Here is a 20,678-nt window from a genome sequence, read left to right on the forward strand (position 1 = left end):
TTACCATTATCATTTTGGGGTTATGCTTTAGAGACGACTGCATTCACGTTAAATAGGGCACCATCTAAATCCGTTGAGACGACACCATATGAACTATGGTTTGGCAAGAAACCCAAGTTGTCATTTCTTAAAGTTTGGGGCTGCGATGCTTATGTGAAAAAGCTTCAACCTGATAAGCTTGAACCCAAATAGGAGAAATGTGTCTTCATAGGATACCCAAAGGAGACTGTTGGGTACACCTTTTATCACAGATCCAAAGGCAAGATATTCGTTGCTAAGAATGGATCCTTTCTAGAAAAGGAGTTTCTCTCAAAAGAAGTGAGTGGGAGGAAAGTAGAACTTGATGAGGTAATTGTACCTGCTCCCTTATTGGAAAGTAGTTCGTCACAGAAGTCAGTTCCAGTGATTCCTACACCAATTAGTGAGGAAGCAAATGATGATGATCATGAAACTTCTGATCAAGTTACTACCGAACCTCATAGGTCAACCAGAGTAAGATCCGCACCAGAGTGGTATGGTAATCCTGTTCTGGAGGTCATGTTACTTGACCATGATGAACCTACGAACTATGAGGAAGCGATGATGAGCCCAGATTCCACGAAATGGCTTGAGGCCATGAAATCTGAGATGGGATCCATGTATGAGAACAAAGTATGGACTTTGGTTGACTTGCCCGATGATCGGCAAGCCATAGAGAATAAATGGATCTTCAAGAAGAAGATTGACGCTGATGGTAATGTTACTGTCTACAAAGCTCGACTTGTTGCAAAAGGTTTTCGACAAGTTCAAGGAGTTGACTACGATGAGACCTTCTCACCCGTAGCGATGCTTAAGTCTATCTGAATCATGTTAGCAATTTCCGCATTTATGATTATGAAATTTGGCAAATGGATGAACTGCATTCCTTAATGGATATCTTAAAGAAGAGTTGTATATGATGCAACCAGAAGGTTTTGTCGATCCAAAAGGTACTAACAAAGTGTGCAAGCTCCAGCGATCCATTTATGGACTGGTGCAAGCCTCTCGGAGTTGGAATATACGCTTTGATAGTGTGATCAAAGCATATGGTGTTATACAGACTTTTGGAGAAGCCAGTGTTTACAAGAAAGTGAGTGGGAGCTCTATAGCATTTCTGATATTATATGTGGATGACATATTGTTGATCGAAAATGATACGCAATTTCTGGATAGCATAAAAGGATACTTGAATAAGAATTTTTTAATGAAAGACATCAAGATCTATAGGGATAGATCAAGACGCTTAATTGGACTTTCACAAAGCACATACCTTGATAAAGTTTTGAAGAAGTTCAAAATGGATCAGGCAAAGGAAGGGTTCTTGCATGTGTTACAAGGTGTGAAGTTGAGTCAGACATACCCGACCACTTTAGAAGATAGAGAGAAAATGAAAGTCATTCCCTATGCTTCAGCCATAGGTTCTATCATGTATGCAATGTTGTGTACCAGACCTGATGCGTGCCTTGCAATTAGTTTAGCAGGGAGGTACCAAAGTAATCCAGGAGTGGATCACTGGACAGCGGTCAAGAATATCCTGAAATACCTGAAAAGGACTAAGGATATGTTTCTCGTTTATGAAGGTGACAAAGAGCTTGTCGTAAATGGTTATGTCGATGCAAGATTTGACACTGATCCGGATGACTCTAAGTCACAAACCGGATACGTATTTATATTGAATGGTGGAGCTGTCAGTTGGTGCAGTTCTAAGCAAAGCTTCGTGGCGGGATCTACATGTGAAGCGGAGTACATAGCTTCTTCGGAAACAGCAAATGAAGGAGTTTAGATGAAGGAGTTCATATCCGATCTAGGTGTCATACCTAGTGCATGGGGTCCAATGAAAATCTTTTGTGACAATATTGGTGCAATTGCTTTGGCAAAGGAATCCATATTTCACAAGAGACCAAGCACATCAAGAGACGCTTCAATGCCATCCGCGATCAAGTCAAGGAGGGAGACATAGGGATTTGCAAAATACATACGGATCTGAATGTTGCAGACCCATTGACTAAGCCTCTCTCACGAGCAAAACATGATCATCACCAAGACTCCATGGGTGTTAGAATCATTACTATGTAATCTAGATTATTAACTCTAGCGCAAGTGGGAGACTGAAGGAAATATGCCCTAGAGGCAATAATAAAGTTGTTCTTTATATTTCCTTATATCATGATAAATGTTTATTATTCATGCTAGAATTGTATTAACCAGAAACTTAGTACATGTATGAATATATAGACAAACAGAGTGTCCCTAGTGTGCCTCTACTTGACTAGCTCGTTAATCAAAGATGGTTAAGTTTCCTAGCCATAGACATGTGTTGTCATTTGATGAAGGGATCACATCATTAGAGAATGATGTGATGGACAAGATCACAAGACCCATCCGTTAGCTTAGCACTATGATCGTTTAGTTTATTGTTATTGCTTTCTTCATGACTTATACATGTTCCTATGACTATGAGATTATGCAACTCCCAAATACCGGAGGAACACTTAGTGTGCTATCAAAGGTCACAACGTAACTGGGTGATTATAAAGATGCTCTACGGGTGTCTCCGATGGTGTTTGTTGAGTTGGCATAGATCGAGATTAGGATTTGTCACTCCGAATGTCGGAGAGGTATCTCTGGGCCCTCTCGGTAATGCTCATCACTATAAGCCTTGCAAGAAATCTGACTAATGAGTTAGTTGCGGGATGATGCATTACAGAACGAGTAAAGAGACTTGGCGGTAAACGAGATTGAACTAGGTATAATGATGCCGATGATCGAATCTCGGGCAAGTAACATACCGATGACAAAGGGAACAACGTATGTTGTTATGCGGTTTGACCGATAAAGATCTTCGTAGAATATGTAAGAACCAATATGAGCATCCAGGTTCCGCTATTGGTTATTGACCAGAGATGTGTCTCGGTCATGTCTACGTAGTTCTCGAACCCGTAGGGTCCGCACGCTTAACGTTCGATGACGATTTGTATTATGAGTTTCGTGTTTTGATGAACCGACGTTTGTTCGGAGTCCCGGATGAGATCACGGACATGACGAGGAGTCTCGAAATAGTCGAGATATAAAGATTCATATATTGGAAGGTTATATTCAGACACCGAAATAGTTCGGGTCATTTCGGATGAGTTTTGGAGTACCGGGAGTTACCGGGACCCCCCCCCCCCCCCGGGAAGTTATTGGGCCTCATGGGCCTAGTGGTGGAAGAGAGTAGGTCGGCCAAGGAGTGGCGCGCTCCCCCCCTAGCCCAAACCGAATTGGACTAGAGTTAGGGGGGGCCTTTCCTTCTCTCCTCCTTCTCCTTCTAGGAATAGGAAAGAGGATGGGAATCCTACTTGGACTAGGGAGTCCTAGTAGCATTCCCCACACCTGGCGCGCCCTCCTTGGGCTGGCCACCTCTTCCCTCCCCTCCTTTATATACATGGACAAGGGCACCCCATAGACACACAAGTTGATCTTTTAGCCGTGTGTGGTGCCCCCCTCCATAGTTACACACCTCAGTCATATCGTCGTAGTGCTTAGGCGAAGCCCTGCGCCGGTAACTTCATCATCACCGTCACCATGCCATCGTGTTGACGGAACTCTCCCTCGGCCTCAACTGGATCAAGAGTTCGAGGGACGTCATCGAGCTGAACATGTGCAAATCGAGGAGGTGCCGTACGTTTGGTACTTGGATCGGTTGGATCGCGGCGACGTTCGACTACATCAACGACGTTACTAAACGCTTCCGCTTTCAGTCTACGAGGGTACGTAGACATACTCTCCCCGCTTGTTGCTATGCTTCTCCTAGATAGATCTTGCGTGATCGTAGGCAATTTTTTTTGAATACTACGTTCCCCATAGAGGCAACCCTCCTCTGGCAAATTGGCTGGCGCCGGGTCGCCCGTCAGGAGCTCGTACACTGTCCGCGGCGCTTCGGAGGGAAGTGTTGGCACTTGAAGCCTCATGGGGTCCCTGCAGCCGGAGAAGGTCCACATCGGCTGAGATTGACGCTGGAGCGGAGCAATGCAGCATCGGACGAACTCCTTCACCACCATGGACGTCGTCACCCCGAGATCCTTCAGCCTGGCCAGCTGGCGCCAGACATGGGTGAGCCGCTAGCCGACAAGCCTTGCATGCCCCCAACCAGAGCTAGGAGTGGCCGGTGCCCGTGGATCAAGAGCAAGGGGCAGAGCACACCAACATCCACAAACACCCATCTCTTCCGAAACCCGCCTACGAATGCTGAGAGCTCGAAGTTAATCCCCGAGCCGGCCATTGCCGCTTCAGCCTGGAAGGTTACGTACCCTGAGCACTGGCGGCCATCGGTCAGGTGAAGAGAGAAGAAATGGTGAAACAAGGCCATGGAAGGGGCAATGCCCACCATGGCCTCGCAGACGAAGGCGAAGACAGGGAGGAGAATGATAGATTGGGGATCCAGATGCAGCGCATGGATTTGGTAATGCGAGAGCACGACGTTGAAGAAAACAAGGAAAGGGGGAATCAGGCCGGCCCAGAGGGCATGAAGATGGATGGGGATCTCAGTGGCTGTCATATCAACCATGGCGCCAGAAGCAGGCCAGACCACCGTCGCCCCCATTCGTTGGAATCGGAGGCGAGCGCTGGTCGAACCTTGTCCAACCCTTCCTGATTGACCACCACCGACCGCTCAATGGCGGGCTCGAAGGCCGGTGGCGATTCCACCGGAGCGCAGGTTTTCCCCTTTCCCTTCTTCTTCGGGCGTGGCGCCATAGTGATAAGGAGGACCAGTGCCGGGGTCAGACCAGGGGAGGAAGCATATATCTCTCCAGAAGGCAAAGAAGCCAGGGGAACACACATCAAGGCAATGAGAGCGGAGATGTGTTGGCAACGGCGACCGCCAGGCCGGCAAATATCATGGTTGCATGGGGAAAGTGGGGGCGCCCACGTCCCATCAATCGCCACGCGTCAACCGAGGCCGCAGGCGGTTGGGGCCCGCGGTGCTCCGCACTTGCCCTTTGTCTTCGCCTCAAAGCCAAGTTCAAGCGCGCCTTGTGCCCGGGGGCTACTGTCGGCGTTCTGGGACGGGGGTGCCCAGACTTGCCTGCCTATGACCCATGGCGCTCCATCGACAGCCCGATACCGCCCAGCTCCAGCAGAAACAACTCAAGACCCTCGCGAGGGGCCAAGCCTCGCGAGGCGGATGACACCAAGACACCTTGGGGGCAGCCTCGCTAGGCTGGCTCCCGAGGCGAGCAGAGATATCAATGCAGGGTGCACCTCGCGAGGTTCGCGTGATGTGATCCATGACGACCAAGGCCAGGCGGGCGCCAGCGGGCGCAGTGTACCAGTTTCCTCTTTCGTGCTAAGGAGGCAAGCGTAGGCGCGGGGTCCCGAGGCATCAGACAAAGGTTTCCATATCGGTGCAACAAGACCAAGACCACCAGGACTGCAGGACGGAGGTCGTCCGGAGCCCACTACAGCGTCACCACCAGAGCCTTTGTAGGCGAAGACTACTTTAGTGAGGATAGCTTGTACTAGTTGTCCCCCTTCAAACTTGGCCGTTGTGGGATCCCTTCCCGCCTAACATTTAGGAAGAAGACCAAGACCACTATAAATAGGACTTAGCCACCATCGTAAGATGGACGGATCATTCTGACCATCCCCACACCCACCAGCTCTTCGAGCTCAAGAACACCTCACCTCCTGAGGCTGTTCATTCACTGTACTAGTTCATTCTCAGCCCTTCGAGACAATCCATCACAAAGCTGGAGTAGGGTATTACACCGCAAGGTGGCCCGAACCAGGATAAATCTCTGTGTCTTTCATTTTTTGGGTTCGTTGAGTTAGGCCATGGGATCGTTGAGCAGGCGGGCTAGGAAGAAAGAGTTCTTCGTGCACACCCCAGAGTTCGAACCTCTCAAGGGTATGCGGAACCCGTAATCCGACAGTAGCTTCAAGAGTAATATAAACTTCAACTCAGCAAAATTGCCTATGTGGTATTGAGTTAACGAGAAGAGAGGCAAATCGAGTAATTTAGCCAGTTACCGTAACATCACATATCCCAATATAATATGAGGCTATAATCTAATAAATGAAGATTTTAATGACACCGCACTAATATTACTACCCACTCTAAAGATAGTAACATAGGTGACAATATATATGTTACTATTGAAATTACTTCTCCACTATGGCTAGTCTCAAGCAGTGGTTGTTCTCATTGCATGAGCACAACACACTTACAACTTTCCTGATGTGAATATGATCTTCCCCAATTTATCTTCAAGATAATATCCTCTTGAGATTTTGCCATCCACGCCAATTTCCCACAAGAAGATCAACAACAACGCATGATCACCACCGATGAATTCATGAGCGATCCAAGAGAGCCAAGACGTCGAGGCTGAGCACACTGCATACCCACAGGGCGGCAGCAGCACCGGTACGGGCTCGCGGCACGGTACACCGAATACCTGGACGAAATAAAGGTGACATAACTGGCGCCGTACCGCTGCCCACTGCTGCTCCTGCGCGCGGCAGCGGCATCGGCAGCGGCACCGGCATCGGATCCGCTCCGCTCCGGCCGCGTGTTTGGACATGGTGCCATGCCGAGGCGGAGCGACGAAACACGGACGGGTGAAAAGCAGAGCAAAAGATGGTGCGCGCGACTGTGGGAATCGGCGCCGGTGCCAAGTGGAGTAACTCCTCACTCCACCTGTTCCATTTCTCTGAAACGGCTACCTACTGCTCACCAATAGAAGCAAGAAAACTCTAGAGAGAGAGAGGCGGAGGCCGTAGCTCGGGAAAGCGACGCGGCGCGCGCGCGCCCACAGACGCCCACACAGGCACATTGTCACGTACAAGTAGGCTATAGACAGGGTCTATCCCTACGCGGGAGGGTCACAGGCTATGCGTTGTGAACAGGACCCCGTGGTCCGCTGCCTGCTTGTTTCCGAGTCCAAGGATGACTCGTCGTCGTGATAAAGGAAGGAGCGCCCCCGCAACCGCAACCGCAACCCCAACCCCCCTCTCTCTTTCTCCTTTCCTTTTCCCTGCTATATATACACCGCACCGGCACGCCACACCCGTCAGCAAGCAACATTAACTCACTTGTTGAGCTCCACACTCCAGCTCCAGCGCAGCCGCAGAGTGCAGAGTGAGTGAGTGGGCATGGGCGAGGAGGCCAATTGCGACGCCGTGATGGAGGCCGGCAACGGCAACGGCAACGGCAAGGCCAAGGAGAACGGCCACGCCACAGCCGTTGTGGCCATGCCGGACGTCAAGGCCAAGGCCGAGGACGCCGTGGTGGCGCCGGGCGACCCCCGCCTGCAGGGCATCTCCGACGCCATCCGCGTCGTCCCGCACTTCCCCAAGCAAGGTAGGTCTCGACTCTTGAATCTTGATCCATCCAGCAGCGCAGCGCACGACCGACATAAAACTTGCTTGTTGGGTGGCATCGCAGGCATCATGTTCAACGACATCACGACGCTCCTGCTGCGGCCCGGGGTGTTCAAGGACGCCCTGGACATGTTCGTGGAGCGCTACCGCGGCATGGGCATCGCCGCCGTCGCCGGTAAGTAACCCACCCGTCCCTCCTTAGTAGTAATTCCCCCATGCATGTACGTAGTACTAGTAGGAGTACTTGTCTAGCTAGCTGAGCTGTTGTATGGATCAACGCTCCGTCCTCTGAAGGCAAGAAGAGGCAGAGGGTGGTAGAGAGGAGAGGAGGGCTGGGCTGAGCTGTTGGCAGCGTAGTGTAGTGTTGTGAGATTCCATCCATTCCGTAATATCTTTGAGGGAGATCTCCCGTGGTCCTTTTGCTCCCCCATGCTTGTCGTCGCCCGGGTGCGCTTTTTCGCATCGCTCTACTCACCCGTCCGTCGCCTTTTCTCGGGAGGACAATACTATCATATACTAGCAGCCACAATAATAGTCCCACGCCACTGTTCCTGCTGGCTAAGCTTTGCCACACCCTTGATCTTATTCTTAGTAGAAGATGTGCCACTACCAAATCGCTAGGAGTACTACTGTGCATGTGAGTAGGAGTTGTGGCGGTCACGGTTGGTAATGGCGTGGTGGTAAAACTAAAACGGTGCTGCGTCGGCCGTTTCCGGTCACGAGGCGAGGGTTGCCTACCAAAACGGAAAGTCGGGCGTCTGGTACGTTGTGCATGTGGGGGGTATGGTCTTTTATGCTCCATTTCCATGGCCATATGGTCGATCTCTCATCGGGGCGTGCTCAAAAGCTCCATTTCTCTCTCTCTCTCTCTCTCTCCCTCTCTCTCTCAGGAATCGGCAGGTGAGCTGCTCACTAGTACTAGCACTATAATTATCAGGTCAGAACAAGAAGGCTCCTTTTTTTCATGGTTTTTTTTTGCGCGAGTGGTGTTGTTTAGAGCTGGAGGAATGTATGACCGCCCCGACCCGGGCCGCGCAGAGTGCGTGCGTGCCGGAATGTTTGGCACATGACGGGGTCGCGCTTCTCCGACTTCCGGCTTGGTTTTTTCAAAGGGCGGTCACGAGTCGGGCCGGGCGGATCTGCGGCATTCAATAGCGTATCCGGGGCGCATGTAGAAGCCCTGGCACGGGCAGATCTCGCGGCCAGCGAGGGGACCAGGACCAGGTCCCCCGTGGTCCGACGGCCGCGGCCGTGTCTGCCGGGGATCGGACGGTGGGTGGCCGCGGTACACCGTTTGCTCTGAGGTCATGCATGTGGCCAATCTGCCGTCGTTTTCACGGGAAAGTACTGCTTCTCAGATTTTGCTTTGTTCCTTTGTTGGATCCTCTGTCTGCTTTGCTTCTGCGATTCCTTGCTGGTCCTGGATTTTCCATTCTGTTTCCTCATAACCTCTCCTCTCCTCCTCTTTTCTTCATATTACTAGACTATAGGCTAGACTAGAGTATCTTATTCTCGACTAAATGGAGTTATTATGTTGTGTCTCATCATCTTATTATACTAATACTAAGGATTATTTTAGATGTGTTAGCCCAAGTGTAGGAGCATTCTTCTGACTTGTTTGTTTCCATCCATCCTTCAGGGATTGAGGCGAGAGGATTTATATTTGGCCCCGCGATTGCACTAGCCATCGGTGCCAAGTTCATTCCGTTGCGCAAGCCTAAGAAACTCCCAGGTGAGCTCCCCTCGAAAAGGTTCCTTTCTGCATAATTGCCATGCTCTGAAACCTGTTGCCATTTGTCTATTCAGCTGTGCAATAACGACCTTAGTTGAGTAATTTTTTTTTATCTTTTTTCTCGCGCGAGCAAGTAAAACTGGTAATCTGGAAGTAAATGAACTTTACACACACACGCATACACAAAAAACATTGTCAGTCCCTTTATGCAGCAGCGCGTGATGAAACCTGAAGAAATTTGCAGACATTCAGTACCATCTCCCTTTGCAGTTTCCAGCACATGTTCTATTACTTTTTTTTAAATGCTTGCCGAGGCATGGGCAGGAGCTCTGCCATTTCATATTTTCATATAAGAAGAAAAGAGTTGCCCGGTTAATTTGAGGAAAACCGGGCGAACACCAAATTATTAGACACTAAAGACAGAAAAAGAAAACTAGAGGTTGGTGGCAGGGTTTAGGCAAGATATTGTGTGGCCAATTTAAAGTTTTTCTGCACACCGCAAAAATTAAATAAAACTGAAGTGTTTTTGCAGCACACTGATGCGCTAACATTTTCTTTTACGAACATGAAAGGTGAGGTGATTTCTGAGACCTATGTTCTCGAATACGGAACTGATTGTCTGGAGATGCATGTTGGTGCTATCGAACCCCGTGAGCGTGTTTTGATAGTTGATGATCTGGTTGCAACTGGTGGGACACTTTGTGCTGCTATAAATCTTCTGGGTACGTATCACATACCTTTCAAGTACTCCGGCCATTTTCATTTACTTTGATCAAGTTTGTATATAGAAAATATTGACATCCATAATAGTAAATCAATATCATTAGAGTCTGAATATATTTTCATATCATATGTATTCATTATTATGAAATTTATGTTATTGCCTATAAACTTGGTCAAACACTACAAAGTTTGACTTAGGTAAAACCTAATATGCGGAATAAATAAAAACGGAGGGAGTATAATATTATGCATCCCCTGCAGCCTTGACCTGTACTTGCATGGTAATTTCAAACCAAATGCGACTAAATAGTACAACCTCTGTTCATTAATATAAGACTTTTTTTGGACTTATGGTCAGTCTAAAAAACGTTTTATATTAATGGACAGAGGGGATAACTGTGAATTTGGTAAGGAATCCAGACAGAATACCTTGCATTTGATCACTATTTGCTTGGGTAATTCGTATGGATGCCATTTTATTTAGTTGTCTGTTACTTGTGCAACTTCAGAGGTTATACTCTTTCCACTGGCACATTCAGAGCACATTATTCACTGACCGGTGCAACAGTTAATCAGTCAATTCTCGTCTTGTTAGCCCGTGACACATTTGCAGAACTGAAGGCACCAGTGCATGGCAGACCGGTAGTTGCTTAGTACTAGGAGTATCAGATTCAAGTATCTTATCAAGTGGAGTATCACTTGTCTTGAAACTGTACCACACCCTGCACATCTTTTACCACCCTAATTAATCTAATCCACAACGGCATCAGCACTGTCAGAAACAGCTTAAATAATCCCTGGAATGCAATAGACTAATTGGATTCTCATGTACGGATGGCAGGCCTCCATACAACTTGGTGCTAACTGATACTGACCTAGATATATATATTAATTAGTATGAAATCTTCCGTAATGGGACATGCTTTATATCTTGGCAAGATCTCTCCGGAGAGAATCTTGTTTGAAGATATGTCCTGGTACAAATTGATGTGGAAGCATGATTTGATGTTGACACTACATGTTTTGGGGGCTTCAATCACAGAATCAAGTACTCTCGCCCAGAATGCTATACTATCTTTTCAGCTGCACCTTTCCTTGTCTGCACTTACTCTGACGCTGTCATGCCATTAAGCATGCGTCTTTTTTAATAGTATTTTGCACAACCTTGTTTCTAGAACGCTATGCTGCCTTTTGGATACTTTTCTAGATGAATTTTATCTTGCACTGGTAAAAAGTAGATAGGTATTTTTTGAATACCTTTTCTACCTTTTCTTACCGAACAGTTTGATTTCCAGAACGTGCTGGAGCTGATGTCGTTGAGTGTGCTTGTCTCATTGGGCTCCCTAAATTTAAGGTATTTCGTCTTTCTACACATGAATCAGATATGGTACTATCCAAAGTGTCGAATGGCGTCTGAATCTGATATATACACATATTATATTTCTGCTTCTTCTCTCTCACAACTCGTAGTATTTGTTAGCAATTCTCATTCGTTTACTGCTCTGTCTGAAGCCTAAATTACACTGTCACCGGATTTGACCACTTGAAAATCGCATAGTTCTTGGCCTGTGCACCTTTACTAGTTTGCTCAGATACTGTCTGCTCTGCACACTTCATATAGCCTGTTGGCGCCATGGTAGCTTCAGACAGTGGCGTCAATGGTTTGTTTCCACAAAAGGCGGCCATGAACAAACATGACCGACCATGTCTATTCCTCACAGTCACAGCTGAGATAAGTACCAGCTGATTATCCATAGGCTAACGTGAATAAATAATACCAGTATTGGTCAAGGAATGGGGACTTGCATCACACAATTTTATTTAGCGGCGGTGCATCCTGTGGTGCTCATGTTGCAGAATAAGTGATGCACCTTACTAGATAGCGGATAGAGATCATGTGGCATCAAATGCCTGAGGACAATGTGAAAGAAGCATCAGGAACCATTCTTTAGTATTCGCTGTCAATCTTACACCAGTCACTGCAGCTGCTTGAAAAGTTTTCCATTGAGTGTATCTGAATTAGCGAATTATCCTACTAGCTTGTACTCCCTCCGTCCGGAAATACTTGTCCAGAGAATGGATGTATCTAGATGTATTTTAGTTTTAGATAACCCATTTGTATCCATTTTTATGACAAGTATTTCCGGACGGAGGGAGTAGTAAAAGGTGTTGCTTGAATCTGGTCAGTGGTCACTGAGACAGCAACTCTACCCCGTGCAGGATTTTTACAAGCTCAACGGGAAGCCTGTCTATGTACTGGTGGAGTCTCTGGAATATGAAAAATAAGAAACCGGTGACCAGGTGAGGCGAGCCTCTCTCTCAGGCCACTTTTCTGTTCTTGCAAACCCCTGAACCTGAACTCAGTATCGAGTGGTACCGTGCTCTCATCTGGTCCTTTTTTTTTCCCTCAGGGACGCATCATGGCTTCATCCTGCTGCGGTAGTATTAGGGAGTGGGGGAGGTTAGGGAGCGGTACGTGAATGGATGGGTGTAGTCTTTGTAGGCTGAGTGGTTTCTTCAACTGTACTGAAGAGCTTCTTCCTTGTGCTCGGGAGAAATGATCGTTAGCTGAGACGCGAGTCCTGTGGTTCCATTATTATCATTGGTTATTATTATTAATTGTGTGGTTTGATTTCGTTCTTTGGCACGGGCAACGTCTGCAGATGGTGGTGTCTGTGACGGGAATCACAGAGTGGAGTGCAGTGTTTCGTCCTGGGCGATCCCGTGTACGTTAGGGCCGGCCAAAGCGTCGTGCATGTCGTGTCGTACGTCTCATGCATGCATGCATGCGGGGATGCGCTGCCCTGCTTGCTTTCAGCGTCGATCGTGGCAGGGCAAGCGACGTGTTTTGTCTTGTCACGTCGATCGGACCGGCGGACCGGCGGCAGGCAGGGCTTGCCGGCCGGTCAGAGCCTACAGCCTACAGGAGTCGTTCTCCGGCTAGCTAGCCTGTCGTACGGCTCAGGCGTGTCGTACGTGAAGTTGTTGCCGGCGGTGCAGCGGTGGTAGCTGCATCAACCACCATGACTTTTCTACCGTCAGACTGGATCTGAACCTGTGGCGCGGCAGCGTTGCGTGTTGCGAGACAACTATATCAGGTTGCGTGGCAGCGTTGCATGTTGCGGTATATTTCTTTTTTAGACGCGTCTAGCGAGCAAACGGCTGCTGGCTAGCGCTTCCGAGCAGTCGGTCTTTTTATGGAAATTATTTGTCTCCTTCATCTAGCAAAGACTTTTATGATTTCAATTGGCTAAACGGAAACAATCCATCAACCGTGCATTAAATGATCCACATGCATTTAGTTGTGGCTTTTTTCATGCATGGTATGGACGACTTCCTACCGTTTAATTCATGATTTATAAATTTTGAAAAGCCATAACTTTTAAATCATGGATCCGAATTAAGATTTGTTTTCATTGTTGGAATCCTTGCGACGTGCTCTTCAAAACTAGATCTCGTATGAGTATGTTTTGATAGAATATTTTTGTGCAATTTTAGTCCTTGTTTTATGCAACTATCTAGCAGCGGTGTGCAACTAACTGTAGTGGATGTGCAACTTTGCACCTACCCCGTGGACGTGCAGTTTTTACTGATGGCACCTCCACCCCCAAACTACCCCCTTCTAGTGAGATGTGCAACTTCGTCTCTTGCCCTGACCAACTGTATAGTAGTTTGACGTGCAAATTCCCCCCCCTACTCATGGATGTGCTTTCACTATTTACTACATCGGCCAACTGCCTAGCAGTAGATGTGCAACTTCATACGCTGCCATGGCGAAACTGCCAAACAGTGATGTGCCTCTTGTATCCTTCGTGGAGGTGTAGTTTCTCTGCTAGCATCCGGTCCACACCACCCCTACTAGTGAGATGTGCAACTTTAGCACCCTACCTATATGCAACTTTTCACTACCCTTATGAATGTGGAGTTTCACCATCCAACTATCCCAGGATGTGCAACTTTGTATGTTGCCCTGGCCAACTGTCTAACAGACTATGTGCAACTCTGTCTGTTGAACCCGCCAACTAAAACTATGTATCAACAAGTAGGGAAAGGAAGGAGTTGCACATCGACTAATAGGCAGTTGGCGTGGCAAAAAGACTAAGTTGCACAAAGCAATGATAGGGGGTGGGGCAGGGTGTGCCAAGAGTGAAAAACTACACGTCCACTTGTAGGAAGGAGGGTTGCATATGGACTACTAGGTAGTTGGACCGGGCAGTAGACTAGTTGCACAGGTTGTCATAATTGTTAGGTTGCAACCTCATAGAAAATAGGATCATGCGGCTCTAAAAAATAGTTTTGAAAAAAGTTGCATCATTCAGTATTAAAGTTGCACAATGCAGTACGAAAGTTGCATCATATAACACAAAACTTGGCATCGGATTTTTTTTTGTCGAAACATACTCATGTGGAATCTAATTTCAAAGATCTCATCGCGAAGAATCCAACAGTGAAGACGGATCTGAATTTTGATGCGTGGTTTGAAAGATGTGACTTTTTAAAAATTTGAAAACCCAAAATAAATGAAGGTGAATATGTGTTTCCTTACTATATGACTAGTCTGATTCACATTTAATAAGGACAACCACATGCACTAGCAGACAAGAAAAAAGTACGCATGCATGTGTGGCAAGCGGCCGCTGGTTCTCTTCATCCAGCGCGCGCTTTTAAAATTTCAGATTTTTTTTCACAGTACAAACACAAATACACTCACCCTACCCCTATAAGCACCATAAGACACTCAGCCTGCAAATCATCTTGAATTGACAACGTCGTCACAGACGATCACAGTTGCTTTAGTAGTCAATGGGAACATCTCCTTCCACTAAAAGCACATTGCCGAAAGGACTGAAATAAATCTAAAATGCGAACACTAGTGTAAGTCTAGGACTTGAATCCTGGTGGACACTGTCCCCCTAACCATCCAGTTACAAATTGGTTCACACCGTATCTTTATATTTTTTAGAAGAAAAGGGCATCTACTCCGGTTCCATTCCATCAAAAACGAAACCAAACTGAATACAACTTATTACAGCACGCGGGGGAAGATTGGTGTATCAACCCGTGCAACATTCAAGCTAAACAAAATAAAAAGAGTGCTCCTCACAAGGGAAGAAAACAAAGCCCCAACCATACAGGGGTGGAGGAGAAGATACAAGAACTAACGAGAGAACACGGGAGGACAACACATCTTTTCAACATGAAGCCAGGACCACCATGTTGTAAATACCCATCCATCCTCCCGCCTTCCTCAAAGAGTATTGCAGCCACAACTCATGTTTCCTCAGTCGGGCTCTGGCCGAAGCAGCGGGGGTGGTCATCTGGCAACCTCCCATAGAGACAATGTGATCATCTCCACACACTCTTTTGTGTTTCCTGTGTATAGGATTTTCCAAAGCGTGCAGTAACCCGCAATTTTCCTTAGGATCACCCGCACTCCAACCCAGGTGGCATTGTTAAAACACTTATCATTTCTACATCCCGGATAGCCCAAAGAGTAGCTAAATTGATCATGTTATCAGCTTGCAGAGATTTATTCATGACCCACAGTTTAGCCACATTCTCGAATGTGGCCGGGGGTATACACCCAGTGAGGGAGTGAACAATCCTCCAAATCTCCGCAACAACATCACACTAAAAACGAGGTGACTAATGGTTTCATATTCACAGCAAAATAAACAAGTAACATCATTTAACTATTGTCTTTTAACTAGGTTCCCCCTCACCAGCAATTTGTTATGAGCCAGCAGCCACAAGAAAATGTGAACATTGGGAGGAACATGGATATGCCAGATATCAGGAATAAATACAGGGCTAATGCCTCTAAAGTTAACCATGACATACATAGATCTAACAGAATATTTACCATTAGATTCAAGATCCCAAATTAAAGCATCATCCTCATCAAAAATTTTGATAGATTTAGTAATACTAACTAGGTCAAACCATAAAAGTAGTAATCTATTGTCCACACCGTCGGTGTACAAAAGTAGGGGCCCTTCTGTACCCCTTTACTTGTGCACGGGCAGTCATAGCCACGCCTGTGGCCGGGCACAACAGGGCAGAGGAAGCGAAGATACAAGGTTGCCGAGGCAGCACCCAAGCTAGAAGCATAAAGAGCAAAGGGACAAGATGGGCTTCCCACGACAAGAGCCTTGCCGGGACGGCCTGCATGGCCCCGGCAAGAGCCTTGCTGGGCAACTTGCCCAGCATCAGCAAGACCGCCACCCTTGAGCCTGAGAGTTATGACGCCATCGACAATGTCAGGACCAAGTCCCGGGAGCGCCTGCATGATGGCGTGCAGATCTTTGAGAAAACCAAAGACCTGTAGGCCTAGATGAGCACTAGAAGACGATAAGCCCCCCGGCAAGACCCTTGCCGGGGACGCCCACGAGATCCCGGCAAGGGCCTTGCCGGGGGCATCTGCCGGGCCGAGGCCAGGCCCGCACTTACCAAAGCTTCGCTGCCCCGTGCCCGTTCCGACATGGCGACCAGCCTACCAACTAGGCATGCACTTGCGTGGCAGCATGCAGCTTCTAGGCCACCCAGCTAAGCACCTGCGTGATGGCATGCAGATCTTCGTGAAGACCCTGCCACCGCACCAGCTCAGCAGCCAGCCAGCCAGCGTGGCGCTGCATGCCTCGTCACCTTGGACACGCATCGAAGAAAGGCGAGGCGGCGATGGACATGACGAGCTCCTTTATCGTCCCCGATAAAGCAAGAGGACACATAGGCGGCGCATTAAATGCGTTTATCCTGGGATGTCAGGAGATAAACTTGTACACTATACATACTTTCCACCTCCTGTGTGCCACTATGGCAACCCCTTTGACATATAAAAGGAGGCCCGAGGCGTACCGAGGAAGGATTCAGACTTTTTGGACTGGGCATGCACCGCAGCTAGTTCAAGAACTCAAGAACACTAAATACACACAAAGCAGGACTAGGGTTTTACGCATCGCTTGTGGCCCGAACCTAGCTAAAAATCCCACTGAGTTGATCTTCTGGACCCGCTCTTTGCGCAGCCCCGTGCCCCGCTACCGTAGAAGGGATTCCGTGGAGGGATCCCATAGGTGTCATTCCAGAACCCCGACATCTTTGGCGTGCCTGGTAGGGGCGCTGAGGCTGTGAAAATCCGGTTTTGAAGCCAACTCATCGATTCCTTTGTCGCGATGGCTCGAGAGAAGAAGGCGACATCGATCAGCCACGCTCTGGTGCTGTCGGCTAGGCGAGGCAGTGCTATCCGCAGCCGCAACAACCATCCGCGTGGCGACAAAAAGCTAAGTCATGCAAAACCTTGAGCAATTCCTTTCTTTTTTACATAGGGTTATCTGCCTCGAAAGATCTTGTTCCTTGTATGGAAAAACCTGCACGCAAGGGAACCCTTCTGCTATTGGCAACGCCCTTGTTCTGTTTCGAGTCCGCTCAACAGATCAGGCAGCTGCGCCGAGAACGGCAAGGTGATTTGCCCGGTAGCAAGCGCCCCCCGGCAGGCTACTAAGGATCCGTTCCTCAAAGCACCACAGCATGGGTTTACGTGCCGGCAAACCTGTCCAACTAGGCGTAGGGTGTGTTCATACAAGGAAAGATCAAACAGGAAGATAGCATGCTTCATTTCAAAGTACCGCAGAGTTATATTACATCAGTGATTGCCGCGGTTCTAACTTAAGATAAAATTGTCTTGGGCATGAACTCGCAGCGGCAAAGAAAACCGAGGTGGCTAGTCCCGGCGCTGGCCCTCCACCCTCTTGACTCTGCCGACGCAGCTGATGATGGGCTCGATATGCTCTTCGAGCGCCGCGAGGTCCGTGCCCTCCGGCAAGCTCTCAAACGCGTCGGCGAAGTCGACGTTGGGGTTCCAAAACGCCACCTTGGTCAGGGCACCCCGACAAAGCCTCCGGGACTCATTGGCCAGATAGGTCGCTCGATTGGAGCAGAGCTACTCCAGGGCGTCGAGGATGCGCTCGAAGAACAAGGTCAACATGACATTGGGGCTTGTGTTCGCCTCCTGGGAGAACCTGACGTCCGGCATGCCCATGACGGCTAGCTGCGCGGTGAGCTTCCCTGCAACATCGATGAGACGGCTGATCCAGAGATTCACGTCGTCCTCATAGTCCTTATGGGCGGCGGCGTCATCACTCCGCAGCTGCTTTTCGGTCTCGAGGACCTTGTTCAGGGTCTCCTCCCGAGTTGTGGCCTCTTAAAGCTTCCCCTCCAAAGCGCCCAGCTGCAGCTTCAGATCGTCAATGGAGCTGTTGGCCTCGGAGAGCAGTTGGATCTGGTCGGAGACGGTGACCTGCGAATCCTCTAGAGAGCGGTTGACCATGTCCCTCTCCTCCGTCACCCCTAAGACCTTCTTCTTCAGCTCCTCCCGCTCTAGCTCCAGGGCCAGAGCATCGAGTGCCTCCTTGTGCCTCTGCTCCAGCTCCTGGGTCCATTGCGCGCTGATCTTCTCGATCTCCTCGTCCTTGCCGCGGAGCGTGGCGGCAAGCGCCTGCTCGCGGGCGACAAGGTCTTCCTCCTGGGTGTCCAGCAAAGCTTGCTGCTGCACCCGGGCGGCTTCATCCTTGGCGGCCTATTCTTTCGCCACCTCTTGGGCCTTCTCGATCTCGGCCTGCTTCAGGATGAGCTCCCGCTTGCGGTCCTCCAGCCTACCCTGGGCATCCCTCAGTTCTTCCCGGGCCTCGCCACCAGACCAGCATCTGAGTGACGTGCTCCTAAAAATCTGCCTCCGCCTTGTCCACCGCCGCCATCCTGGATTTCACCTTGTCTTGGCGGGCACGGAGGAGCGCCTGGAGCTTCTGGAAGTTGGTGCTCATGGCTCGGAGAAGCTGCTCCTCTTCGGAACCTCCGTTGCCGGCGCTCGGTTTGTCAACAACCTAGAGCCCGGCGGTGGCGAGCGCCTCATCATCAAACACCTCCCCTTCGGCTCGCGCCCTGGCGCTCGCCGTCCCTAGGAGGCGGACGAACAAGTCGTCACCCACCTTCGAGTATTTTCCCAAGGCGGGGGCTGCATGGGAGGAAGGTTGGTCGTCGTCCATCCCCTCCCCAGCAGGTTCCTTGGCGGCCTCCTCGGCAGTGGCCTTGCCGGCCTCCCCGGCAGGCTCCTTGGCGGCCTCCTCGGTGGCACCCTTGCCGGCCTCCTCGGTAGTGTCCTTGCCGGCCTCCCCGACGGGTCCCTTGTGAAGGAAATATGCCCTAGATGCAATAATAAAGTTATTATTTATTTCCTTATATCATGATAAATGTTTATTATTCATGCTAGAACTGTATTAACCGGAAACTTAGTACATGTGTGAATACATAGACAAACAGAGTGTCACTAGTATGCCTCTACTTGACTAGCTCGTTAATCAAAGATGGTTAAGTTTCCTAGCCATGGACAATAGTTGTCATTTGATGAACGAGGTCACATCATTAGATAATGATGTGATTGACTTGACCCATCCGTTAGCTTAGCACGATAATCGTTTAGTTTACTGCTATTGCTTTCTCCATAACTTATACATGTTCCTATGACTATGAGATTATGCAACTCCCGAATACCGGAGGAACACTTAGTGTGCTATCAAACGTCACAACGTAACTGGGTGTCTATAAAGATTCTCTACAGGTGTCTCCTATGGTGTTTGTTGAGTCGGCATAGATCGCGATTAGGATTTGTCACTCCGTGTATCGGAGGGGTATCTCTAGGCCCTCTCGGTAATGCACATCACTATAAGCCTTGCAAGAAATGTGACTAATGAGTTAGTTACGAGATGTAGCATTACAAAACGAGTAAAGAGACTTGCCGGTAACGACATTGAACTAGGTATGATGATACCGACGATCGAATATCGGGCAAGTAACATACCGATGACAAAGGGAACAACGTATGTTGTTATGCGGTTTGACCGGTAAAGATCTTCGTAGAATATGTAGGAACCAATATGAGCATCCAGGTTCCGCTATTGGTTATTGACCAGAGATGGGTCTCGGTCATGTCTACATAGTTCTCGAACCCGTTGGGTCCGCATGCTTAACATTCGGTGATGATCGTTATTATGAGTTTATGTGTTTTGATGTACCAAAGGTTGTTCAGAGACCCAGATGTGATCGCGGGCATGACGAGGAGTCTCTAAATGGTCAATACGTAAAGATCGATATAATGGATGACTATGTTTGGACATCGGAATGGTTACGGGTGAGTTCGGGCATTTACCCCAGTACCGGGAGGTTACCGGAACCCCCGGGGAGGTATATGGGCCTTATTGGACCATAGTGGGAGAGAGGAGAAGGAATCCTAGGAGGGGGCGCGCCCCCCAAGCCCAATCCGAATTGGGTGGGGGGCGGCCCCCTTTCCTTCCTCCTTCCTCCCTCTTCCTTCCTCTCCTAGTCCAACTAGGGAAGGGGGGTGATCCTACTCCCGGTGGGAGTAGGACTCCTCCAGGGCGCACCATAGAGGGCCGGCCCTCCCCCTCCTCCACTTCTTTATATACGGGGGAGGGGGGCACTCCATAGACACACAAGTTGACAATTGTCTTAGCCGTGTGCGGTGCCCCCCTCCACCATAATCCACCTTGGTCATATCGTTGCAGTGCTTAGGCGAAGCCCTGTTCCGATAGCTTCATCATCATCGTCATCACGCCGCCGTGCTGATGAAATTTTCCCTCGATACTCAGCTGGATCTAGAGTTCACGGGATGTCACCGAGCTAAACGTGTGCAGATCGCGGAGGTGCCGTACCTTCGGTGCTAGGATCGGTCTGATCGTGAAGACGTTCGACTACATCAACCGCGTTGTCATAACGCTTCCACTTATGGTCTACGAGGGTACGTGGACAACACTCTTCCCCTCTCATTGCTATG

General features: G+C 48.9%; 1 protein-coding gene across 1 annotated transcript; it reads left to right on the forward strand.

Annotated features, from left to right (window-relative positions):
- The first annotated feature begins 7,000 nt into the window (after nt 1–7,000).
- On the forward strand, nt 7,001–12,470 carry LOC125538840 (adenine phosphoribosyltransferase 2-like). Its single transcript, XM_048702145.1, has 7 exons — nt 7,001–7,360; nt 7,445–7,555; nt 9,020–9,112; nt 9,685–9,834; nt 11,131–11,189; nt 12,056–12,136; nt 12,247–12,470. The coding sequence occupies exons 1-6, from the start codon at nt 7,153–7,155 to the stop codon at nt 12,119–12,121; spliced, it is 687 nt and encodes a 228-aa protein (XP_048558102.1). The 5' UTR covers nt 7,001–7,152; the 3' UTR covers nt 12,122–12,136; nt 12,247–12,470.
- Nucleotides 12,471–20,678: the final 8,208 nt, after the last annotated feature.

The sequence above is a fragment of the Triticum urartu genome, chromosome 2 (assembly GCF_003073215.2).
Source record: "Triticum urartu cultivar G1812 chromosome 2, Tu2.1, whole genome shotgun sequence".
In the NCBI taxonomy this organism is placed as follows: Eukaryota; Viridiplantae; Streptophyta; class Magnoliopsida; order Poales; family Poaceae; genus Triticum; species Triticum urartu.